The sequence below is a fragment of the Emys orbicularis genome, chromosome 2 (assembly GCF_028017835.1).
Source record: "Emys orbicularis isolate rEmyOrb1 chromosome 2, rEmyOrb1.hap1, whole genome shotgun sequence".
Taxonomy (NCBI): Eukaryota; Metazoa; Chordata; order Testudines; family Emydidae; genus Emys; species Emys orbicularis.
In genome coordinates, this window is record NC_088684.1 from 295,971,646 (window position 1) to 295,991,774 (window position 20,129).

The 20,129-nt window shown below is 54.3% G+C and overlaps 1 protein-coding gene across 1 annotated transcript in view; it reads right to left on the reverse strand.

Moving 5' to 3' along the window:
- Nucleotides 1-18,383, reverse strand: part of CSPG5 (chondroitin sulfate proteoglycan 5) — a 33,664-nt gene extending 15,281 nt beyond the window's left edge. The window contains exons 1-3 of the mRNA XM_065399686.1: nucleotides 18,284-18,383; nucleotides 14,952-16,617; nucleotides 175-363 (exon numbers count right to left, since the gene is read on the reverse strand). Coding sequence (XP_065255758.1) covers nucleotides 175-363; nucleotides 14,952-16,617; nucleotides 18,284-18,383 — 1,955 coding nt within the window. The remainder of the gene's footprint in view (nucleotides 1-174; nucleotides 364-14,951; nucleotides 16,618-18,283) is intronic.
- Between the last annotated feature and the right edge of the window lie 1,746 nt (nucleotides 18,384-20,129).

A 20,129-nucleotide genomic window follows, 5' to 3' on the forward strand; every position in this document is an offset into this window, starting at 1 on the left:
CTCCTGTGGGGCCCCAGGTGGGCACGGTACAAGCTGATTAACACATGGACCCTCTCCTGTGAGCTGCCAGCAGGGTTCCTTCCCACTACCTCCCGCATCCTGCCAGCCCCCTCCCCGTGGGCTCTCTCCCTGTCCTCCCCACCGGGCCCCCTGCCCGCTCCCCAGGCCACTCACTTGGTCTTGCGCAGCTTGTTGTTCTCAGTCTTGAGCAGGTAGAGCTTCTTGGCAAAGAAGACGGTCATCATGAAGAGCAGCAGGACCACGAGTGCTGCCGAGCCCACGGCCACGCACATCACCTGGAAGTCGGTGATGATGGACTCGCAGCGAATTCCCTTGTGCCAGATGTAATCCTGGGTGTTGCACCTGCAACGGGACCCGTCCCACCAGTTAGGGGCCAGCTCAGCAAACGCCACCCAGCAACCGAGCCAGCAGGACATGCCGAGAGCTGGCTCAGCCTAGCGGGGGTGGGTAGGAAAGGGGTTTGCAGGATAAGAGAGGGGAAGTCAAAGCCAATACCGCGGGGGGGCTACCTAGGCACGAGGTCACTGAGCAGGAGGGGAGAGTCCATCAGCCCACAGCACCCAGGGAGACGGAGACAAGCAGCTGAAGGATTTACAGGCCAGACGACGTGTCTGGCTGGGCTAAGTACAGAGATTACAAGGGGCTGAAGGCTGTGAACACCGAGGAGGGTGAGGGATTCTTCAGGATGCTCCGCGGGGGCCTCCCCAGGAGGAAATAGGATTACACCAAGAAAAGGGGAACCCAGGCTGAGTAACAGGAAATGGTTCCTAGCGGTGGGGCGGATGCGTGCGAAAGTGTTGTCTAGGGCAGGGGAGATGCCTTTACGTAGCCCCTAAGCCCAGCTCCGAGGTGATGCATGGTGGGGGGAGTCATGTGCCCCCCCCCATTTAACTGCTTGGCTTGTACTGAACATGCTCACAGACTGAGCATGCTCAGTAACATCTGCTGAAGCCACTGCCCTCACTCTGCTCTTACTTATGCCCCTACACACACAATCCATAGGTACAGGGTGTCTCTGGACCAGCTTGCTCCAACTCAGGTGCCTAAAGTCAGGCTTATCCCGCCACAGTTCGGTCCCTGAAGGAAAGCTGATCACTGGAGTCAATGGAGGCTCTGGTTGCCAAACCCACGTGCCTGGGTCCAGATGAAAATGCCTCACTTGACCAACATCCAAGTCTGAGAACTGTTGGCCGAAGTCTCCTGGGGCGGGAGAATTTCCTTGTGAGTCGCTGATGTGCCGCACCTCCAGACAACTAACACAACGATCAATGCAATAAACCTCAGCGTACAGCTCGGCGGCCTAGCGGCTTTCATGCCCAATGGATCCCAGACAGCATTGCAGGGTCAATCCATACACAGCCAGGGGGCTACAAGCAAGGGATTTGGAAAATGAGGCCATGAGGTACCGGGAGGCTGTTCTAGATGGCCTGAGCTGCAAAGGAGAAGGCTTGGGAATGGTACAAGCTGGTACTAGATGGACAGAGGGGGCCGGGGTAGCAGAGAGGGGACGTCAATGAAATCAGCTGGAGCAAGTCCTTGGAAGGATGTAGAATCAAGGAGGGCAAGGTGGAGCCGGGCCCTGGAATAAACAGGAGGCCAACGCGGAGGAGTTTAGTGATAATAAATAAAACTGTACCCTCCTCTAGCACCCTGCGAGGATCTCACAGCACCTTACAAACCTGCAGGAACTGAGCTTGCAGCCTCAACCCCCGTGAGATCGTGGCACCCTCACTGCACACAGAGGAAACGAGGCACAGAGAAGTTGCATGGCTTGCCCCAGGGCACACAACGAGCCTGTGCCAGAGCCTGGCAGAGAACTCAGACAGTCCTACCTCCCCTGGAGAGGGGCCGGGGCAGTGCTCTTATGTACGTGCTTGCTGCACACGCCGGAGCCCAACGAGCTGGGAAAGCTGTGAGGAGCGGGGACAAAAGGGAGGTCTGGGACAAGAGAGCGAGCACAACCCTGGAGAATGGACTGCAGGGGGCGCTCCTGCACCAGCCAAGAGAGATGCTCTAGGGCTGGGGCTGAGGGGCTCAGAGTGCGGGAGGGGGCTCCAGGCTGGGGCAGGGAGTTGGGGTGCAGGCTTGGGGGTGGGGCTGGGGATGAGGGGTTTGGGGTGCAGGAGGATCCTCCGGGCTGGGAGGGGGATCAGGGCTGGGGCAGGGGGTTGGGGCGTGGCAGGGGTGCAGGCTCCAGGCGGCGCTTACCTCAAGCAGGTCCTGGAAACAGCAGCATGTCCCCCCTCTGGCTCCTACGCGGAGGCGCGGCCAGACGGCTCTGCACAGAGCCAAGGCACGCGTGGAGTGGGGCAAGTCCCCAACCCAGCTAGGAGCTTGAGGGCCGGATTAAAAGGTCTGACGGGCCGGACGCAGCCCGTAGTTTGCCCACCCCTGCTCTAGGGGCCCCAGTAGGTCTCTTCCATTTCTAGCTTCTCCCCTCGGATCCAGTGGCCCAGCAGAAGAGATGTAGGTTCAGATAGGGGAGAACTGAGGTGTGAACCTTAATGAGGCGTCGGCCGAGCAGGCAGGAGGATGGGCTGTCTGAGCGCTTCTGATGCTGTACCAGCAGGAGGCTGTACTGGGCTGTCACAGGGGCAGCTTGCTCCATGCTCACCAGCTCTGTGCCCAACGTCTCCAGTGATCTCAAGCCCTGGCTGGCCCAAGCCCTTGGCTGCCTCATAGGTTACCTTTGAGAAAGCCAGTCAGTCGCTAGAGCCGGTCAGGTCTCCTTGGGGCATGGGGAAGGCAGCATCCAGGGACAACACGAACTCTCCCCATCTAAGGTGCACCCTCCAGAATCCTGGCAGCGATGGGTGGGAATTTCTGCCCTGATTCCTTTGGGCACAAGGCCCCAAACCTATTCTGGACAAAGGGGAAAAGCAGCCCCGCTGACTGGTGAACGAGAAATGTCTAACAGCACAGGAACATCATGCCACCCAGGGGCTGTGGTGAGGGGCTCAGCCAGGACACCAGACTGCTCGCATGTAAAATTAAAAAGGTCACAAAGGAATTTTTAAACTAAGGGCTGGGAAAAGCCAACAGGTGTCTAGGAGCACACGGTTCGGACAGAGACATCCCTTGGGGAGGATCTATTAATGGGGATTCCCTGTATCCTAGTAAAGAGAAGAGGAAGGAAGTTGATAAAGTGCAGGTAGCAACTGAAGAGAAACAGTCGACGAAAGAGAGTCCTATTCAATTACATCACAGGAAGGCAGCCCACAAAATATTGATACACTTCATAAGTGCTTGTAGAAGACTAAATACTAAAATGGGCGAACTAGAGTGCCTGGCATTAAATGAGGTTATTGATGTAACAGGCATCACAGAAACTTGGTGGAATGATAATCAATGGGACATGGTAACACCAGGGTACACAATATATAGGAACTACGGCACTATGTGTTAAAGAAAGAATAGAGTAAAATATAGTAAAAATCTTAACTGAATCAAACTGTACCATAGAATCTCTATGAAAAGAAATTCCATGTTTGAATAATAAGAATATAGCAGTAGGAATATACCACCGACCACCTGACTAGGATGGTGATGGTGATTAGGAAATGCTCAGGGAGGTCAGAGAGGCTACAAAAACAGAAATCTGAATAATAATGGGGGGTTTCAACTGCACCCATGTTGACTGGGTACATGTCATCTCAGGACAGGATGCAGAGATAAAATTTCTAGACACCATTAATGACTGCTTCTTAGAGCTAGTCCTGGAACCCACCAGGGGAGAGCCAGTTCTTGATTTAATCCTAAGTGGTGCATAGGATCTGATCCAAGGGGTGATGATAACTGAACCACTCAGTAATAGTGACCATAATGTAATTAAATGTAACATCCTTATACGTTAAATCATCCTTAATTCAATTTCCCCTTATTTGGGGAAAATACCAAAGAAACCCGCCACAGTCGCATTTAACTTCAAAAAGGGGAACTGCACAAAAATGAGGACGCTCGTTAAATGAAAATTAAAAGGAACAGTCACAAGAGTAAAATGCCTGCAAGCTGCATGGAAATGTTTTTAAAACACCATAATAGAGGCTCAAACGAAATGTGTACCAAAATTAAAAAAAAATAGGAGGACCAAAAAAATGCCACCATGGCTAAGCGACAGAGAAAAAGAGGTGACGAGAGACAAAAAGACATCCTTTAAAAATTGGATGTCAAATCCTAGTGAGAAAAATAGAAAAGAGCACAAACTCTGGCAAGTCAAGTGTAAAAGAACAATTTGGCAGGGCAAAAAAAAAAATTTGAAGAGCAACTAGCAAAAGACACAAAAACTAACTGCCCAAAAAAAAAAAAATTAAGTATATCAGAAGCAGGAAGCCTGCCAAACGATCTGTGGGGCCCCTGGACACTCAAGGTGCTAAAGGAGCACTCAAGGAAGACAAGGCCGCTGTATAGACACAAAATGAATTATTTGCATCGGTTTTCACTACAGAGGATGTGAGGGAGATTTCCTTATCTGAGCCATTCTATTTAGGTGACAAATCTGAGGACTATCCCAGATTGAGGAGTCAATAGAGGAGATTTTGGAACAAATTGATAAATTAGGTCACCAGGAACAGATGGTATTCACCCAAGGGTTCTGAAGGAACTCAACTATGAAATTGCAGAACGACTAACCATGGTATGCCCTATTGCTTAAATCAGCTTCTGTATTGGATGACTGGAGGATAGCTAATGTGACGCAAACAAGCTCCAGAGGTGATCCTGGCAATTACAGGCTGATAAGCCTAACTTCAATACCAAACAAATTGGCTGAAACTAGTATCAGACACATAGATGAACATGATACGTTGAGGAAGAGTCAACATTGTTTTCATAAAGGGAAATCATGCCTCACCAATCTATTGGAATTTTTGGAGGGGGTAAACAAACACGTGGACAAGGGGGATCCAGTGGATATAGTGTACTTGACCTTTAGAAAGCCTTTGACAAGGCCCCTCATCAAAGGCTCTTAAGCAAAGTAAGGAGTCATGGGGAAAGAGGGAAGGTCCTCTCATGAATAAATAACTAGTTAAAAGATAGGAAACAAAGGGCAGGAATAAATGGTCAGTTATAAATGGAGAGAGGTAAATAGTGGTGTCCCCCAGCGGTCTGTACTGGGACCAATGCTGTTCAACATACTCATAAATGATCTGGAAAAAGGGGTAAACAGTGAGGTGGCAAAATTTGCGGATGATACAAAATTACTCTAGATAGTTAAGTCCAAAGCTGACTGCAAAGAGTTACAAAGGGATCTCACAAAACTGGGTGATTTGGCAAGAAAATGGCAGATGAAATTCAATGTTGATAAATGCAAAGTAATGCACATTGGAAAATATAATCCCAACTATACATATAAAATGATGGGGTCTAAATTAGCCGTTAGCATTCAACAAAGAGATCTTGGAGTCATTGTGGATAGTTCTCTGAAAACATCTGCTCAGTGTGCTGCGGTAGTCAAAAAAAGCTAACAGAATGTTAGGAACCATTAAGAAAGGGATAGAGAATAAGACAGAAAATATAATGCCCCTATATAAATTCATGGTACGCCCACACTTTGAATACTGCATGCAGTTCTGGTCGCCCCATCTCAAAAAAGACCATATTAGAACTGGACAAAGGACAGAGAAGGGCAACAGAAATTATTAGGGGTATGGAACAGCTTCCATGTGAAGAGAGATTAAAAAGACTGGGACTGTTCACCGTAAAAAAGGAGACGACTAAGGGGGGATATGACAGAGATCTATACAATCATGAATGTTGTGAAGAAAGTGACTAAGCAAGTGTTATTTAACCCTTCGCATAACACCAGAACCAGGGATCACCCAATGAAACTAATAGGCAGCAAGTTTAAAACAAACAAGAGGAAGTATTTCTTCACACAAAGCACAGTCACCCTGTGGAACTCGATGCCAGGGCATGTTGTGAAGGCCAAAAGTAGAACAAGGTTCAAAAAAGAACTAGATAAATTCATGGAGGACAGGTCCATCAATGGCTATTAGTCATGATGGTCAGAGATGGAAACCCATGCTCTGGGTGCCCCTAAACCTCTGACTGCCAGAAGCCGGGAGTGGGTGACAGAGGAGGGATCCCTCAATAATTGCCCTGTTCTGTTCATTCCCTCTGAAGCATCTGGCACTGTCCACTGTCAGAAGACTAGATGGACCTTTGGTCTGACCCAGGATGGCTGTTCTTATGTTCTTAAGTCCCATTGACTTCAATGGGGCTACTCGTGGACTAAGTCTGAATCCAGTCATCTGCATGTGACCTGTTGGGACTATTGAAATGGATACGTTCATGAACGGGACCCTATGACTAGGTGTCCTGTGAAAACAAATGACTGGACTCAGAGACCCAGGAGATCCCGTCTAGTCCTATGCTCCTAAACAAATTACCACCCCGGCATGCACATACACACCCACTTTTTGATCACAACAGGGAAGGCCCCTGATAATGACGACATACTATAGGATCCTACAGTAATAGTCCTAGGCTCTGTGTGACCCTCCCTGCAAGCTGCAGTGCTTGGGACCAGGCCTGTAGGATCCAAGAGCATCGTTCTAGAGGAGAGAAGCCGCTCCGGTACATGACCCTCCAGGTCGGTTCCGCTATGGGCCTGCATATGGGCCTCCATCCCCTATGGAGACTGGCCTTGGTCACCCTGTTTCTCCCCTTCGCTCTCACCTGGAACTGGAATCAGTTTGGCTCCTCTGCGTAGGCGAAACAAACCCCTCTGCACGGGCCCCGGGGCTCATCCTGCTCATCTTCCGCTTGAGCCCGTGGGGCAGGCTACAAGGTCAAGTGTGTTCTATTATCGGCCTCAACGCTGTGTTTCACGAGGTGCAGCTTTTCTGTGAATTACTGCACTGATGCTCGGAACAGTGATGGCAATTATATAAGTAAACAGCCAGGTTTGGGAACACAATGCAGTGGCTTTGGAGTTTGAGGTAGCAGGAGTTGCTTCTACCTGCAGTTATAACATGACACTAACCTGGGCTGAAAAAATGAGTTGCCCAGCCAGGGTTGCCACAGATAGGGCTGGGCTATGCTGCGGGCACAGCCTGTGGCTGGAGCCCAGGCAACATCCTCCCGCATTACGTGTCTCACCACACACATCAAACATCTCCCTGGGGCTGTTGGGAGATTAGCTCTGCTGTGCCCCCTGTTTGTACGCCCCAGGTCACACTGCGGCAAACCTCCTCCCGCTCAGCCGCACGGGGACCAATCAGACTCGCCTCTGATCTAGTGCTGGGGGGCAGGGGAAGCTTTCCCCGGCAGGGACGCCCCTGCCACTCCCCAGGAACATCTGTCCAGGTCCTCATCTGGCTACACATCGGTGTAGCATCCGAGACCCTCATGCTCGTTAGTGGATTTTCTCCTCGCTGCCCCCCGGGAGGGAGGGGAGGATCATCCCCACTTCACAGGGAGCTGAGGCCCAGGGCGGAGGAAGTGACACAGGGAGTCTCTGGCTGAATCAGGAATCAAACCCTGGCTCCTGAGGCCCCTTCTGGCATCCAATCCACTAGGCCATCCTTCCGCCTCGGAGAGCGCTGTGCTGGATGAGGGCATGCCCGACCTCTGCTCGAGGCCCACCCCTGATAAATCACAACCCCCTAAGGCACAGGCTGCATGTCTAGTCAGGCAGTGACCCAGCACATCAGCCCAGGACGGGGTCCAACCATGTCCAGTCAGGGCAGTGACCCAGCATGTCAGCCCAGGACGGGGTCCAATCAGCCCAGGACAAGGTCCAATCATGTCCACCCAGGGCAGCGACCCAACACGTAAGCCCAGGACGGGGTCCAATCAGCCCAGGACAGGGTCCAAACACGTCCACTCAGGGCAGCGACCCAACATGTCAGCCTGGGATGGGGTCCAATAATGTTCACCCAGGGCAGTGACCCAGCACGTCTGCCTGGGACAGGGTCCAATTATGTCCACACAGGGCAGCAACCCAGCACATCAGCTCGGGACGGGCCAATCATATCCGTCCAGGGCAGTGACCCAGCACTTCAGCCCGGTACAGGGTCCAATCACGTCTGCCCAGGGAGTCACCCAACACACGCTCCAGTCACCTCTACCCAGGGGTCCACTCACATTCACCAGATAAGATTCCATTCTCTTTGTCTCTAAATTCATATACAATGGGGCCTCTCACGTCTGCACACAGGGCACATGTACATTGTGTGCGTCATACGATGCACGCTTGTCCTCCCCTTGTGCACCAGGTACATGCTGTACATTACACACGTGTCCTCCTCCCAGTGCACATGGGGTACGTGCCATTTGTACATGTGGCCTTCCCTTGTGCACATGGGGTACATACTGACCGTTACACATTTTATTTTATTTTTTTACACACATGGCCTCCCCCTTAGCACATGGGACATATGTCGTATGTTACATATGTGGCTTTGTACATGGCATACTTTACACATCCCCTGTGCACACAGAGTACACGGCATACATTACATCAGGGGTCAACAACCTGCGGCATGCGTGCTAAAGGCGGCACGCGAGCTGATTTTTAGTGGCACTCTGCTGCCAGCCGGGGTCCCAGCCACCGGCCCCACTCAGCCCGCTGCCGGCCTGGATGGACAGAACCCCGGGCTGGCAGCGGGCTGAGCGGGGCCGGCGGCCTGGACCCCGGCTGGCAGGGGCCAGCGGACGGAACCCCAGACCGCAGCGGGCTGAGCAGCTCAACCCGCTGTCTGTCGCCTCCGCTGCTGGTCTGGGGTTCCGTCCGCTGGCCCCTGCCAGCCGGGGTCCAGGCCGCCGGCCCTGCTCAGCCCGCTGCCAGTCTGGGGTTCCGTCCGCCGGCCCCTGTAAACGTAAAATGTATTACTGGCACGCAAAACCTTAAATTACAGTAAATAAATGAAGACTTGGCACCCCACTTCTCAAGGGTTGCCGACCCCTGCCTTACACACATGGCCTCCCCCTGTGCACATGGGATACATGGCGTATATTACATGCATGGCCTCCTCCTGTGCACACAGGGAATATGGCAGTGGCCCATCAACGGCCAGCCCTGGCTTTCCTGCAGCACAATCTGCCAGTGCCGATTAGAGACACGGGAGCATCGCAGTGCGCGTCTCAGCAGAGCGGCACTGACCTAATTCCTGCCCCGCTAAGCCCAGGCAGCGCTGTGGGGGCAGGGAGGGATGGGGAAATCCTTCCCCCTCGCCATCCTTGCCCTGCCGGCACTCAGGACCTGGCCTGCCCTCTCGATTACTAAGGGCACCCAGGCAGCAATAGAACCACAGGGGGCTGGGCCAGGATCCACGCTCCTGGAGGGCTGCTGTGGGAGCGGCAAAGGGAGCAGAGGAGCTCTGGGGCTTAGCACTCGCCAGCTCCTTCCCGGCGTCCAGCTCAGTCCCCAAGCGAGCGTCGTCCCTGGGGCCTGAGCGGGGAGCAGGAGAGGGGCGGAAAAGGCCAGTCGCCAGCAGGCGTCTCCTTCCATTGCTGCTCCTTCCAGCTGATGCGGCCTGATGGGGGAGAAGGGCCTTCTGCCCCAAACCCTGCCATATACTGCAGCTCCCCAGAGGGATGGGACTGCAGAGGCCATGGAGAAGCAAAGATAGAGTGGGGGATGGGGAGAAGGAGTCCCCTGGAGCCTGCTAGCAGAGCTGGGTGGATATCAGCGGCCGTGGGGTCGGGGGAAGAGAGAGTCGTGTGGTTATCAGATGCGAGGGGACCCGGAGCAGTCACACACCCTGCTCTGAGAGGCCAGAAGCTGTCTACAGGTAGCGTGCCACCCCGAACAGCCCCACTGCCTCCGGCACCACCGCTCGCTGACCAGCCCCACAAAGCCACAGGCTGGCGGAGCTCCAGGGCTCACCTGGAGAGATTCCTGCCCGCACGGACCACAGTCAGTGACTCCGGAATGCCAGGAGCCAAGCAGGGAAGGGAAAGGAAATTCCCCCCAGCCAGGTGCCGCAGAACATCAGCAACGGGCGTGCCAGGAAAACACCGATTGTTATACTGCTACTGACTGCAGATAATAGCCGATCCCCTTCAAATCAGACCTTGAAAGAGGCGCTGAGACGGGGGAAGGGGGAGAAAGGAAAGGCAGAGGGCAAGAGACAGAAAGGGAGGGGAAAGTGATAGAGATAGAGGGAGTTAAATGAGTGCTGTTAAGGATTATTATTGACAGCTTTTGCCCTAGATCTGTGGGGCTAATACAAAAACGACCCGATAGAGTGGGAGGGGCTGGACAGACGGATGGACAGACAGACCGATAGGGTTTACATGGCACAATACAAATTCCTCCTGGGTATTCCCTAAGCCCGGACAGACACCCAATTTCCCCTGTGCTCAAGCACATCCTCTAAGCACCTGCTGCTGCGGCAGCCCCATGGTAGCTGCTGTAACTAACCCGCCTCTGAAGGCAGAAATCGGCCTGGCCGTAAGCAAAATGCCCAAAGGGGTAGAGAGCAGGCGGCAGCGGGCTGTGATACTGTTCATGAGGTCGGGATGTGGCTCCGCCCCTCATGGGTCCTGGGTCACCCCAACCTTGTGGCTTGGAGGCTTTATCACCCCCACCACCACTCAAAGACACCTCCATATTTTCTCCCAGGTTTATGACTACAGATGATCTGCTACATCTAGAGTCCCAGGGGCCAGCGTGCTCCGACCCAGCATGGCGGTGCAGAGAGCCCAATGCAAACACCATGTGAACGCAGGCTCCCCATTCCTGGGGGGAGAGAGAGGGGCTCAGGGTGGTCCGATAGGGGATTTCTCTGGGGTGCCCACCATTGGACGTCTCACGAGGACTCAGAACTAAGCAATGAACACCCTTGCTGGGCAGAGGCAGCCAGGGGACCTCCGTCTCGCCCACCGGCCAGAGCACATGCAGTCCCTGTCCTAAGAGTTTAGACCCAGCAGGATCTGACCCGCCCCGCTCAGCCTCTCTGCAGGACAGGTGGGAAGAGAGAGTTTCCCAGGTAAGCAGGTCCCACACAGTCCACTCGAAAGTCAAGATGGGCACAAAGGTGAGCTCCAGGTCTGAGCTCCCCCAGGGCTCAGGGAGGGTCTAGGTCCAGAGTTTGGGCCCAGCCCCATCTCGGAGTTTAGAGACAAAAGCCAGCTTTGCAGATGGAGCCATGATTGAGCTGGTGGCCGGCATGCAACCAGAGCCTGGGTGCTGGGTGGGGGGCCACCCACTTCAGCAGGATGGCAGCTGAATTGTACTCTGGCTCCGCTGTCCAGATGGCTCACAAGGGCAGTCCTGGGGTAGATAGGTAATCCTATTCATATAACTAGGAGTCAATAAGGGGCGACAGGAATAAAAGAGAAATAAGAATCAGCTCACACCCAGCTGTGGAGGAGCCTCTACAGGGGAGCGGGAGAAGCCCCATCACTCGAGTCCTTTCAGACAGGACAGGACACAACATGGGAGACGAGACTGGTGGGAATGGTCCTGTATCGGCTCCAGGGAGCTGGGCTGGATGGTCTATTAATTGGGATTTTCCCACCAGCTATAACTGTACCATCCACTCTGCAACCTGGGCACAGCACGCCGCAGCGCATCTCCTCAGCGGCACGGGCTCCTGCGAGCACATCACACCCAGGCTAGGCTAGGCAAGTGGGGCAGGGGGGCGGGTTTGGGGGAACATTGGTCCACCTTCTATGGGGAGAGGGGGCTGCATAGCTTGGAGGCCTCCCCAATCTCCTGGGGGACAGGCTGGCTAGAGTAGTCAGGAGAGGCTTAAACTAATAACAAAAGGGGAGGGGAAGAAGAGGGAAGATCTGGGCACTCAGCACAAAATCGAGATTTGAGAACAAAATTAATCAAGGAGCAAAAGGAGACAAAATTCCTGAATTGCCTATACACCAATGCTAGGAGCCTGCTTAACAGACACACGGAATTGGAATTGCTCATTTATGAGCATCAATTCGATCCAGTTGGTATCACTGAAACCTGGTGGGATGAGTCACATGACGGGAACGTTAAAATCAATGGTTAGACCCAATTTTGGAAGGATCGAGTGGGCAAAAGGGGAGGCGGAGTAGCACTCTGTGTGAAAAATGGCATTACCTGTTTCCAAGTCGCTGACAACGAGGAAGAAAATGATCTTGAATGTTTATGGATCTACATCCTAACAACTCACGCTCAAGGTGGGGTATTAGTGTCCGCTACAGACCATCAAATCCCAGCGGGGAACAGGATGACCGGATCTGTAAACACCTATCTATAATGTCTAAAAAGCTGCGTGATCAAGGGGGACTTCAATTTGAGGGCAATAGGCTGTTTTGAGTGCAAAACATCCTTGGAATGTCTTAATATTATAGATGACAATTCCCTAACTCAAAAAGTGTTGTGTCCAACACAGGGCAATTCGATATTAGACCTCATCTTGACAGATAAAGAGGAACAGATCACAGAAGTAAAAATTCATGGTGGCTTACGTACAAGTGATCACAAATTGATCACATTTATAATGCGCAAACAGAATAAAGTCCAAACCAGTGACATATACACATGTGGGGCTTCAAAAGGGCCAATGTCACAATGCCGAAAACAATCATGAGCCAAATCAGCTGAGAGGAAGAATGTAATCAGCAAAATGTGAACGATAATTGGGAATGGTTCGAGAACACTTTACTAGATGCTCAAAAAGCCACAAGCCCACATCAGAGGACGAAGGCTGTACTGGCTAAAAGGCCGAGCTGACATAGAGGAAAAGTGGAGGCAGTTTTTAAATCAAGACTGGAGGGTTTTCTAAAGATCTGCTCTAGGAATTATTCGGGGGGAGTTCGCTGGCCGGTAGCATACAGGAGGTCAGACTCGGTGATCACAGTGGTCCCTTTTGGCCTTGGAATGTATGAATCTATGAACCCGTCCTCCACACACCACGCTGGCTCCCCACACAACCTCCCAGCCTAGATCAAGGTCCCAATCCTTATCTTCTAAGAGCTCCCTGGCCTGGCCCAGCATATCTAAAAGAGCCTAAAGCGCTGGGATTTTGGGCCACGCTCGACAGCTCTGCTCCTCAGGCACCAAACAGGCACAGATCATCTGTGTGAGAGACAGAGCTCGCACCAGGGCTGGGCCGAGCGTGTGGACCAACTAAGGGCCACCACAAACCTCTCCCCAGCGAGGCAGGCAACCAGTCGCCCTGCTCCGACCAGTCCTTCTCTATATAAACACAGAGCAGTGTGAACACCACCCTGCCAAACACTCCACGGCACACACAATTCTCTGCTGCGAGAGGATGAGAGAGCGCAAACCACACAGGACAGAGGTTGGTCATGTCGCTGACTGCGCCACCGGAAAGAGCTCAGAGGCCATGGTGCTGAACGCGGAATAAGGAAGAGAAGAGAAGACACCTGTGACTTCCCTCAAAGGAAGCCCCTATCTAACACCACCAGTGAGCTGGGACAGCAGTCCTGCTAACTCATGACTCCGCCCACCCATGGACCCCCCAGGACAACCCGCTCCATGCAGAGCCCAATAGAAATGTAACACAAGAGCACTTCCACTGGGCTGTTCTATCATCTAACCTCCCCTCCCGCTGGAAGCAGAACCATGCTAGCTGCTGCCCTGGGAGGGGCCTGTAATGGCCGCTCCCAGGGCATTCATCACCATGCACGAGGCAGTACACAGCGCTTCATTGCATTACACACATGAGACGGGAGGCATGGTGCATTCAGGAAGAATGAATCATATGCAAAAACTCCCTGGAAATTAAATAACCTCTCATGTCTACAAAACTGCCTAGCGTCATCTGCAACTTCGTTCCTGCAGGTCCCGTCCTCCCCCCTCCCCCCCGGACCACTGCACCTCAGAGGCCATCCACACCCCTGCCCTCCCCTCCTCTCACTGCAGTGATTGCATCTCCCTTCTCTTTGCCCCCCTCTACCCCAATCTCCACACTCCAGCGTCCAAGGATCCAAACTTCCATCACAATGGGAACATATCAATATATGCAGGCAGTGGGGTTCAGATCTCACAATGGAGTTACTCCAGATTTACACACGAGTGCTGAGGGGAAGGATGGCCCAGTGATTAGGACCCTTGTCTAGGACTTGAGAAACTGGCGTTCCATTCCCTGCTCTGACACAGATTTCCAGTGTCTCCTTGGACAAGTCACTTAACCACTCTGTGTCTCAGTTTCCCATCTGTACCATGGGGGTAACAGCACTGCCCTACCTCGCAGGGGGGTTGTGAGACTGGGAGATGTTCAGGCAGGCTGGTAATGGCTACCTTAGGTAGGGAGCAGAAGCAGACTCAAGCATGCTCAGATAACAGCAGCAATCATATATTTTCTCCCATCAAATGCCACCTGCCTCTCTATGCCATGGTCTCTATGTTCCTCAGAGAGAATATTAACTGGAGGGAGCCATGCTGGTCCCAAGCAGGCCTCATTTTTGCTGGGGCCTCTTCCCTCTCTCAACTTTTGATCAACCGGCTCAAGCCACCCAACGCGATCTACCTCTCTGAGAACGCAGGAGGGTGACGGCAATCGACGGGAGCTTGCTTCAGGGGGAAACACTCGCTATAATTTAATAAACCGGAGCTTTGAATACTTAAGTTATAGGAGGGCGAATACTGCCCATGCAGCCTCCCAGTTTGGCCCAGCATGTCTTGAACTATGTCCCGTATTTTGGTCCAAAATCTAGAGAATTGGAGACACTAATCTCTTCTCCTCTGCACACTGGAACAGCCTCTTCCTGCCTCCCTTCAAATCTCAGCTGAAAACACTTCCATTCTCCCCTGAGCTTGGCCTGTTAAACCCCGCCCCCCTCCCCGATCATAACCTGACTGCACGACCTGCCGCTGCACCGCCTGATTCTGGGAGGTATTCGGGGGACGCGGTTTGCATGGGAGACCCTCCCCAGGGAATACAGTTGCATGGCAAGTTTCGGACCTCCCGCCACACTAGCCCCTTTCGGGACTGGTCCAGACACCTCCTCGCAGCCCAGGGGTGGGTGCTTACCTGCAGAAAGCGCCCAGGCCCTCCACGAGGTAGCACTGGCCTCCGTTGTGGCAGTAGCTGGGGAAGATGTCACACACGGACTTGCAGGAGTTGTTATGCCTGACGTAGCCACTCCTGCACTCGGTCCCGTTCTCGCCCCCGGGTCCTGCCGCCACGGCCGACTGGCTCAGGTCCTGGCTGGTCTCCGCCGGGCGAGGTCTGGAGGTGGCGCCACCCCCAGAGACGATGAAGGTCTGCAGCGGGGGGATGACATAGCGGCGGCTGGTGGGCTCGGCCTCCTGCACCGTAGTCTGGATCTTGGGCGTGACCGGGATAGGCAGCTTGGAGTTGTTCTCATCCTCCAGGTCCGTGGCCAGCCCACGACCCCCGTCCTCCTCCTCTTCCTCCTCGTCCAGCTCGTCATCTTCACCATCCTCATCCCCGTCCGTGTAGAAGGAGGTGGTAGGGTAGAAGTCTGACTCGTCGAAGGGTGTGAAGTCGTCGTAGAGCTCGTGAATGGCCCAGGACGTCGTCTTGTCATCCAGTTTCCTCTTGGGGGCGTCTGCTCCTCCGGGGCCCCTGGCAGGGAAACCCTCCAGGCCCCCACCCCTGCCTTGGCTCTCCCCACCAAAGAGGTCGTAGTAGTCGATGTCAATGATCTCGGAGACCGACTGAGCTGAGGGAGGCTCGGGGGTCTTGAGAGCGTCGACAGGGGGCGTGACGGCCAACTGGGGCCCCGGGGGCACTTCGGTATTGAGCCAGGTTAGATCGGTGTAGCCTAGAGCCCCCTGGGCCGGGGAGCTGCTGGACGATGCCAGCCACAGCTCCAGGGGCTCCTCCTTCTGGGCAGAGTCCTGTGCCAGCCCTGTGCTGCTCTGCGTCTGGGTGCCCAGCTCAGGGGCATGGCCATCCGGGGTGGGGGGCTGCAGCACCACTTCCCTGAAGGCCTCCAGCAGCAGGTCCATCTCGGCTGAGTCAGAGCTGAGGCCTGGTCCTGCCGACGGGCTGGCTGCGCCCACCATCTCTGTGGGGACCCGGTAGGTGGGCGGGGTGACCGTGAGCTCCACGAAAGCTCCCGGGTTCCACACGCCGCCCGGAGAGGCTCTGGCAGGCTGGTCTCCGCTCCCGGCCTCCTCCTGGCTCTCGGGGACAGGGGCTGTGCTCTCCGGCGCTCCCTTTGTGTCACTTAATGCCAAAACAATGGCCTCTCCGTTCACAGGCCAAGCCATACTAGTCACGGCTGATGAGGCTTCCATGGCCCCCTCATTGTCCTTAGCCAACAAAGGCTTCGGGGGCCAGGCACTCTGGCTGTCAACCCCCCCGGGGCATCCCAAACAGAGCGACGATTCATTGTTCTCCTCGCTAATCCCGCCGGGATAATACTGTACAGAGATCCCTGCTCCAGGAAGGCCGCTGACTTGGTCTGCGGAAGCTGCAGCAGCTGTGCCTACGCCTTCTGCTGCCAGCCCTGGGAGATCAGCAGGTGTCTTTCTCCAGAATTCCTTCACTCTGGCTGCCTCCGAGGGCGCCATTGTGTAGCTATTTTCCCCTGCCCCAGTGACATTTCTCAGGAGCTCTCCGCTCTTGGGGTCCTGTTCCCTTCCACTGTCCGGGGGTGACGGGGGGATCTCCCAGCCAGCCCCCGGCGCATCCGTGGTGTTCTGGTGCTCTGGGTGCCTTTTGGACGCTAGAGGGTAAATTACACAGGAAAGAAAAAGCGTCAGGCAGTGCTTTAAAGCCGGGTCTGCAAATCACAAGGAGGAACATGCCGCTGTATGTGTGTGTGTTTGTGCTCTGCATGTACATCGCAAATAAAACCAGCACCTCTGCATGCCCAAAGGGCCCCCCCCGCCCACCAGCCACCCGGGCAAATGTTCATGGCACCATTTTGAAACAAATCATTATTTTCATAACAACAGACACCCCGGTAAAAATAGTGTCTGCATTTGCTAAATTAAGCCCTCGTCTGTGCTCAATCTCTCTCCTACACTCACTCTCCCACTCACACACACTCTCTCTCTCTTTGATTCATGGTTCCCCCCACACATTTCAAGCGTAGTAAAGCAGCATCAGCTGCAGGGAATAAAACGGGAAAGTTTGTTCCCAATTCCATCCCCTCCCCACTCTGGCTTCATTTTTCCATTCCTGCCTGGGCGTTCCCCCCAGTCTAACCCCAAATCCCTGCCCATCTCCCTATAACCCTGCCGAAGTGGAGATCCTCTCTCTGCACAGGCAGCCAATAGGAACTGGGGGAGTGGGTGTATGTTGGTGGGGTTACCCCGGCATGTGAACCTTTGCAGGACTGGTGAAAGCAGGCAGCAGTCTAATCTCTGCCCCCCTGGCTGTTATCTATTCTGTGGTCATCATAGGGACCATTCACGCCTTTCATGCAGCTACTACTGAAAAATACACAATTATAATGGTGTTCCTCATTCCGTTTTCACTGGGGGGAGGGGACAGAAGGGACTTTCTTCTTATTTCCCAAGGCTGAAGGCCCCTGCAACCGAATGGCACTGGGTCTCGGAGACGTGAGCTGTATCACAGATTCTAAAGCCAGAAGGGACCATTGTGATCATCTAGCCCCCCGCAACATAGCGCCGGCCAGAGAACTTCCCCCAAATCATTCCTAGAGCCCGTCTTCTAAGAAAAAACATCCCGCCCTGGGTGATGGAGGCTCCACCACGACCCAGGGGAAATGGCTCCGCTGGGATGGGGCTCTGATTGGGTGTCTTGCTGCGCTTAACAAGAAAAAATATATCCTTCCAAAATAAACCAGGACCCTGATTCTTTTTTGGGGGTGGAGGAGAAGGTAAGAGGGGCTTCAGGACATAAATGCGTCCCAGTACAGACCCAATTTCCCTCTACTGCATCTCCCCCCCCCCGTCCTACAGGTCACACATGCAACATGGCCGAGAGGGGGGACCCCCACCTTCTTCCCCCTCCCCCCACACATGCCCCATGGCTGAGAGGGGGGACCCCCACCTTCTTCCCCCTCCCCCCACACATGCCCCATGGCCGATAAGGGGGACCCCCACATTCTTCACACACACACACACACACAATATGGCCGAGGGGGGAGGGACCCCCCATCATGGCCAGGGAGGAAGGGGGATGACCCCCCACATTCTCCCCCCTTTTTACAGTTCAAAACATCGATGTTTGCAATCTCGTCTCCAATTCTGGGGGCTCCCCCCCCCGGCCTGGCGGACCCCCCCCCTCCGTTTTCATTCCCCCCGCCCGCCCCAGCTCGGCGTGGCTGTGCGGCATCCCTGCACGGAGCGAGGCTGAGGACGGGGAAGGCAGGGGGGGGTCCCCGCGAAATGAAACGCACCCCCCCCCCCGCGGGTACCTACCGGGAGCAGCCCCCGGGCCGGCCGCGAGGATCAGGGCGAGGGTCAGCAGCAGGGCAGGGCTCCGGCAGGGACCCCCGGCGGCACCGGCAGCGCTGCCCATTGTGGCATTGGCGAAATCACCCCCCCTGCGCCCTCCCCCGGCTCGCCGCTTCTCCTCCGCCCACCCCGACGGCGCCGCGCTCAGCCCCCGACGCGCAGCAGCCGCATGGCCCGGCCGGCGGTGGGTGGGGGGCGGCCGGCGGGCTCCCCGCCTTGCCCTGCTCCAGCGCCCGCCTCACCGCCCTGGGCTCCCGGCGCCCGCACGTAAATGCTGACGCCGGCTGGGCTGCTGCTGCCCTGGGAGGGGGAGAGAGGCGGGGGGGGGGGGGGGGGTGCGGCCAGCGCGGCCCCTGCCTCCCCCTTCCCCGCCCTGATCAATGCGGGCTGCAGCCCCCCCGGGCTCCGGCTGCCCCAGCCCCGCTCCGTCTGTCTGTCCGCCTGGGAGTGGGCAGCTCTGCCCAGAGACACCCCGCCGGGGGCGGACCGGAAAGCTGCAGGCACAGGGCGATGCCCAGCCTCCGCCAGCGGGGACCGGGCTAGCCCTGCCTGCGGGTGAATCGGACCCCAGAGAGAGCAAGGCAGGGGCACAAGCCCCGGGAGACAGAGCTGGGGGTGCTGGCTGGAAGGGGTTTCCATCGTACACCGCGGTCACCGTTTGGTTCAATGGCTCTCAGCACCCCCACTATAGACATTGTTCCAGCGCCCCTGCACCGAGATTAGATGGATGGATGGATGCAGGGGTGTATGGGGGAGGAGGAGAGAGAGAGAGGGTGTATGGTGATAGATAGATTAGATGTGTATGGAGATAGATAGAGGGTGTGTGTGGGGATAGATAGATAGAGGGGGTGTATGGGGATAGATAGATAGATGTGTATGGAGATAGAGGGGTGTGTATGGAGATAGATAGATACACCCCCTCTATCTATCTATCTATCCTCATACACCTCCTCTATCTATCTATCTCCATACACACCCCTCTATCTCCATACACATCTAATCTATCACCATACACCCTCTCTCCCCCCCCCATACACCCCCTCTATGGGGATAGATAGATAGATTAGATGTGTATGGAGATAGAGGGGTGTATAGATAGATAGATAGATAGATAGATAGATAGAGGGGGTGTATGGGGATAGATAGAGGGGTGTGTATGGAGATAGATAGAGGGGGTGTATGGGGATAGATAGATAGATAGATTAGACGTGTATGGAGATAGAGGGGTGTGTATGGAGATAGATAGATAGAGGGGGTGTATGGGGATAGATAGATAGATAGATAGATAGATAGATTAGACGTGTATGGAGATAGAGGGGTGTGTATGGAGATAGATAGATAGAGGGGGTGTATGGGGATAGATAGATAGATAGATAGATTAGACGTGTATGGAGATAGAGGGGTGTGTATGGAGATAGATAGATAGAGGGGGTGTATGGGGATAGATAGATAGATAGATTAGACGTGTATGGAGATAGAGGGGTGTGTATGGGGATAGATAGATAGATAGATAGATTAGACGTGTATGGAGATAGAGGGGGTGTATGGAGATAGATAGATAGAGGGGGTGTATGGGGATAGATAGATAGATAGATTAGACGTGTATGGAGATAGAGGGGTGTGTATGGAGATAGATAGATAGAGGGGGTGTATGGGGATAGATAGATAGATAGATTAGACGTGTATGGAGATAGAGGGGGTGTATGGAGATAGATAGATAGAGGGGGTGTATGGGGATAGATAGATAGATAGATTAGACGTGTATGGAGATAGAGGGGTGTGTATGGAGATAGATAGATAGAGGGGGTGT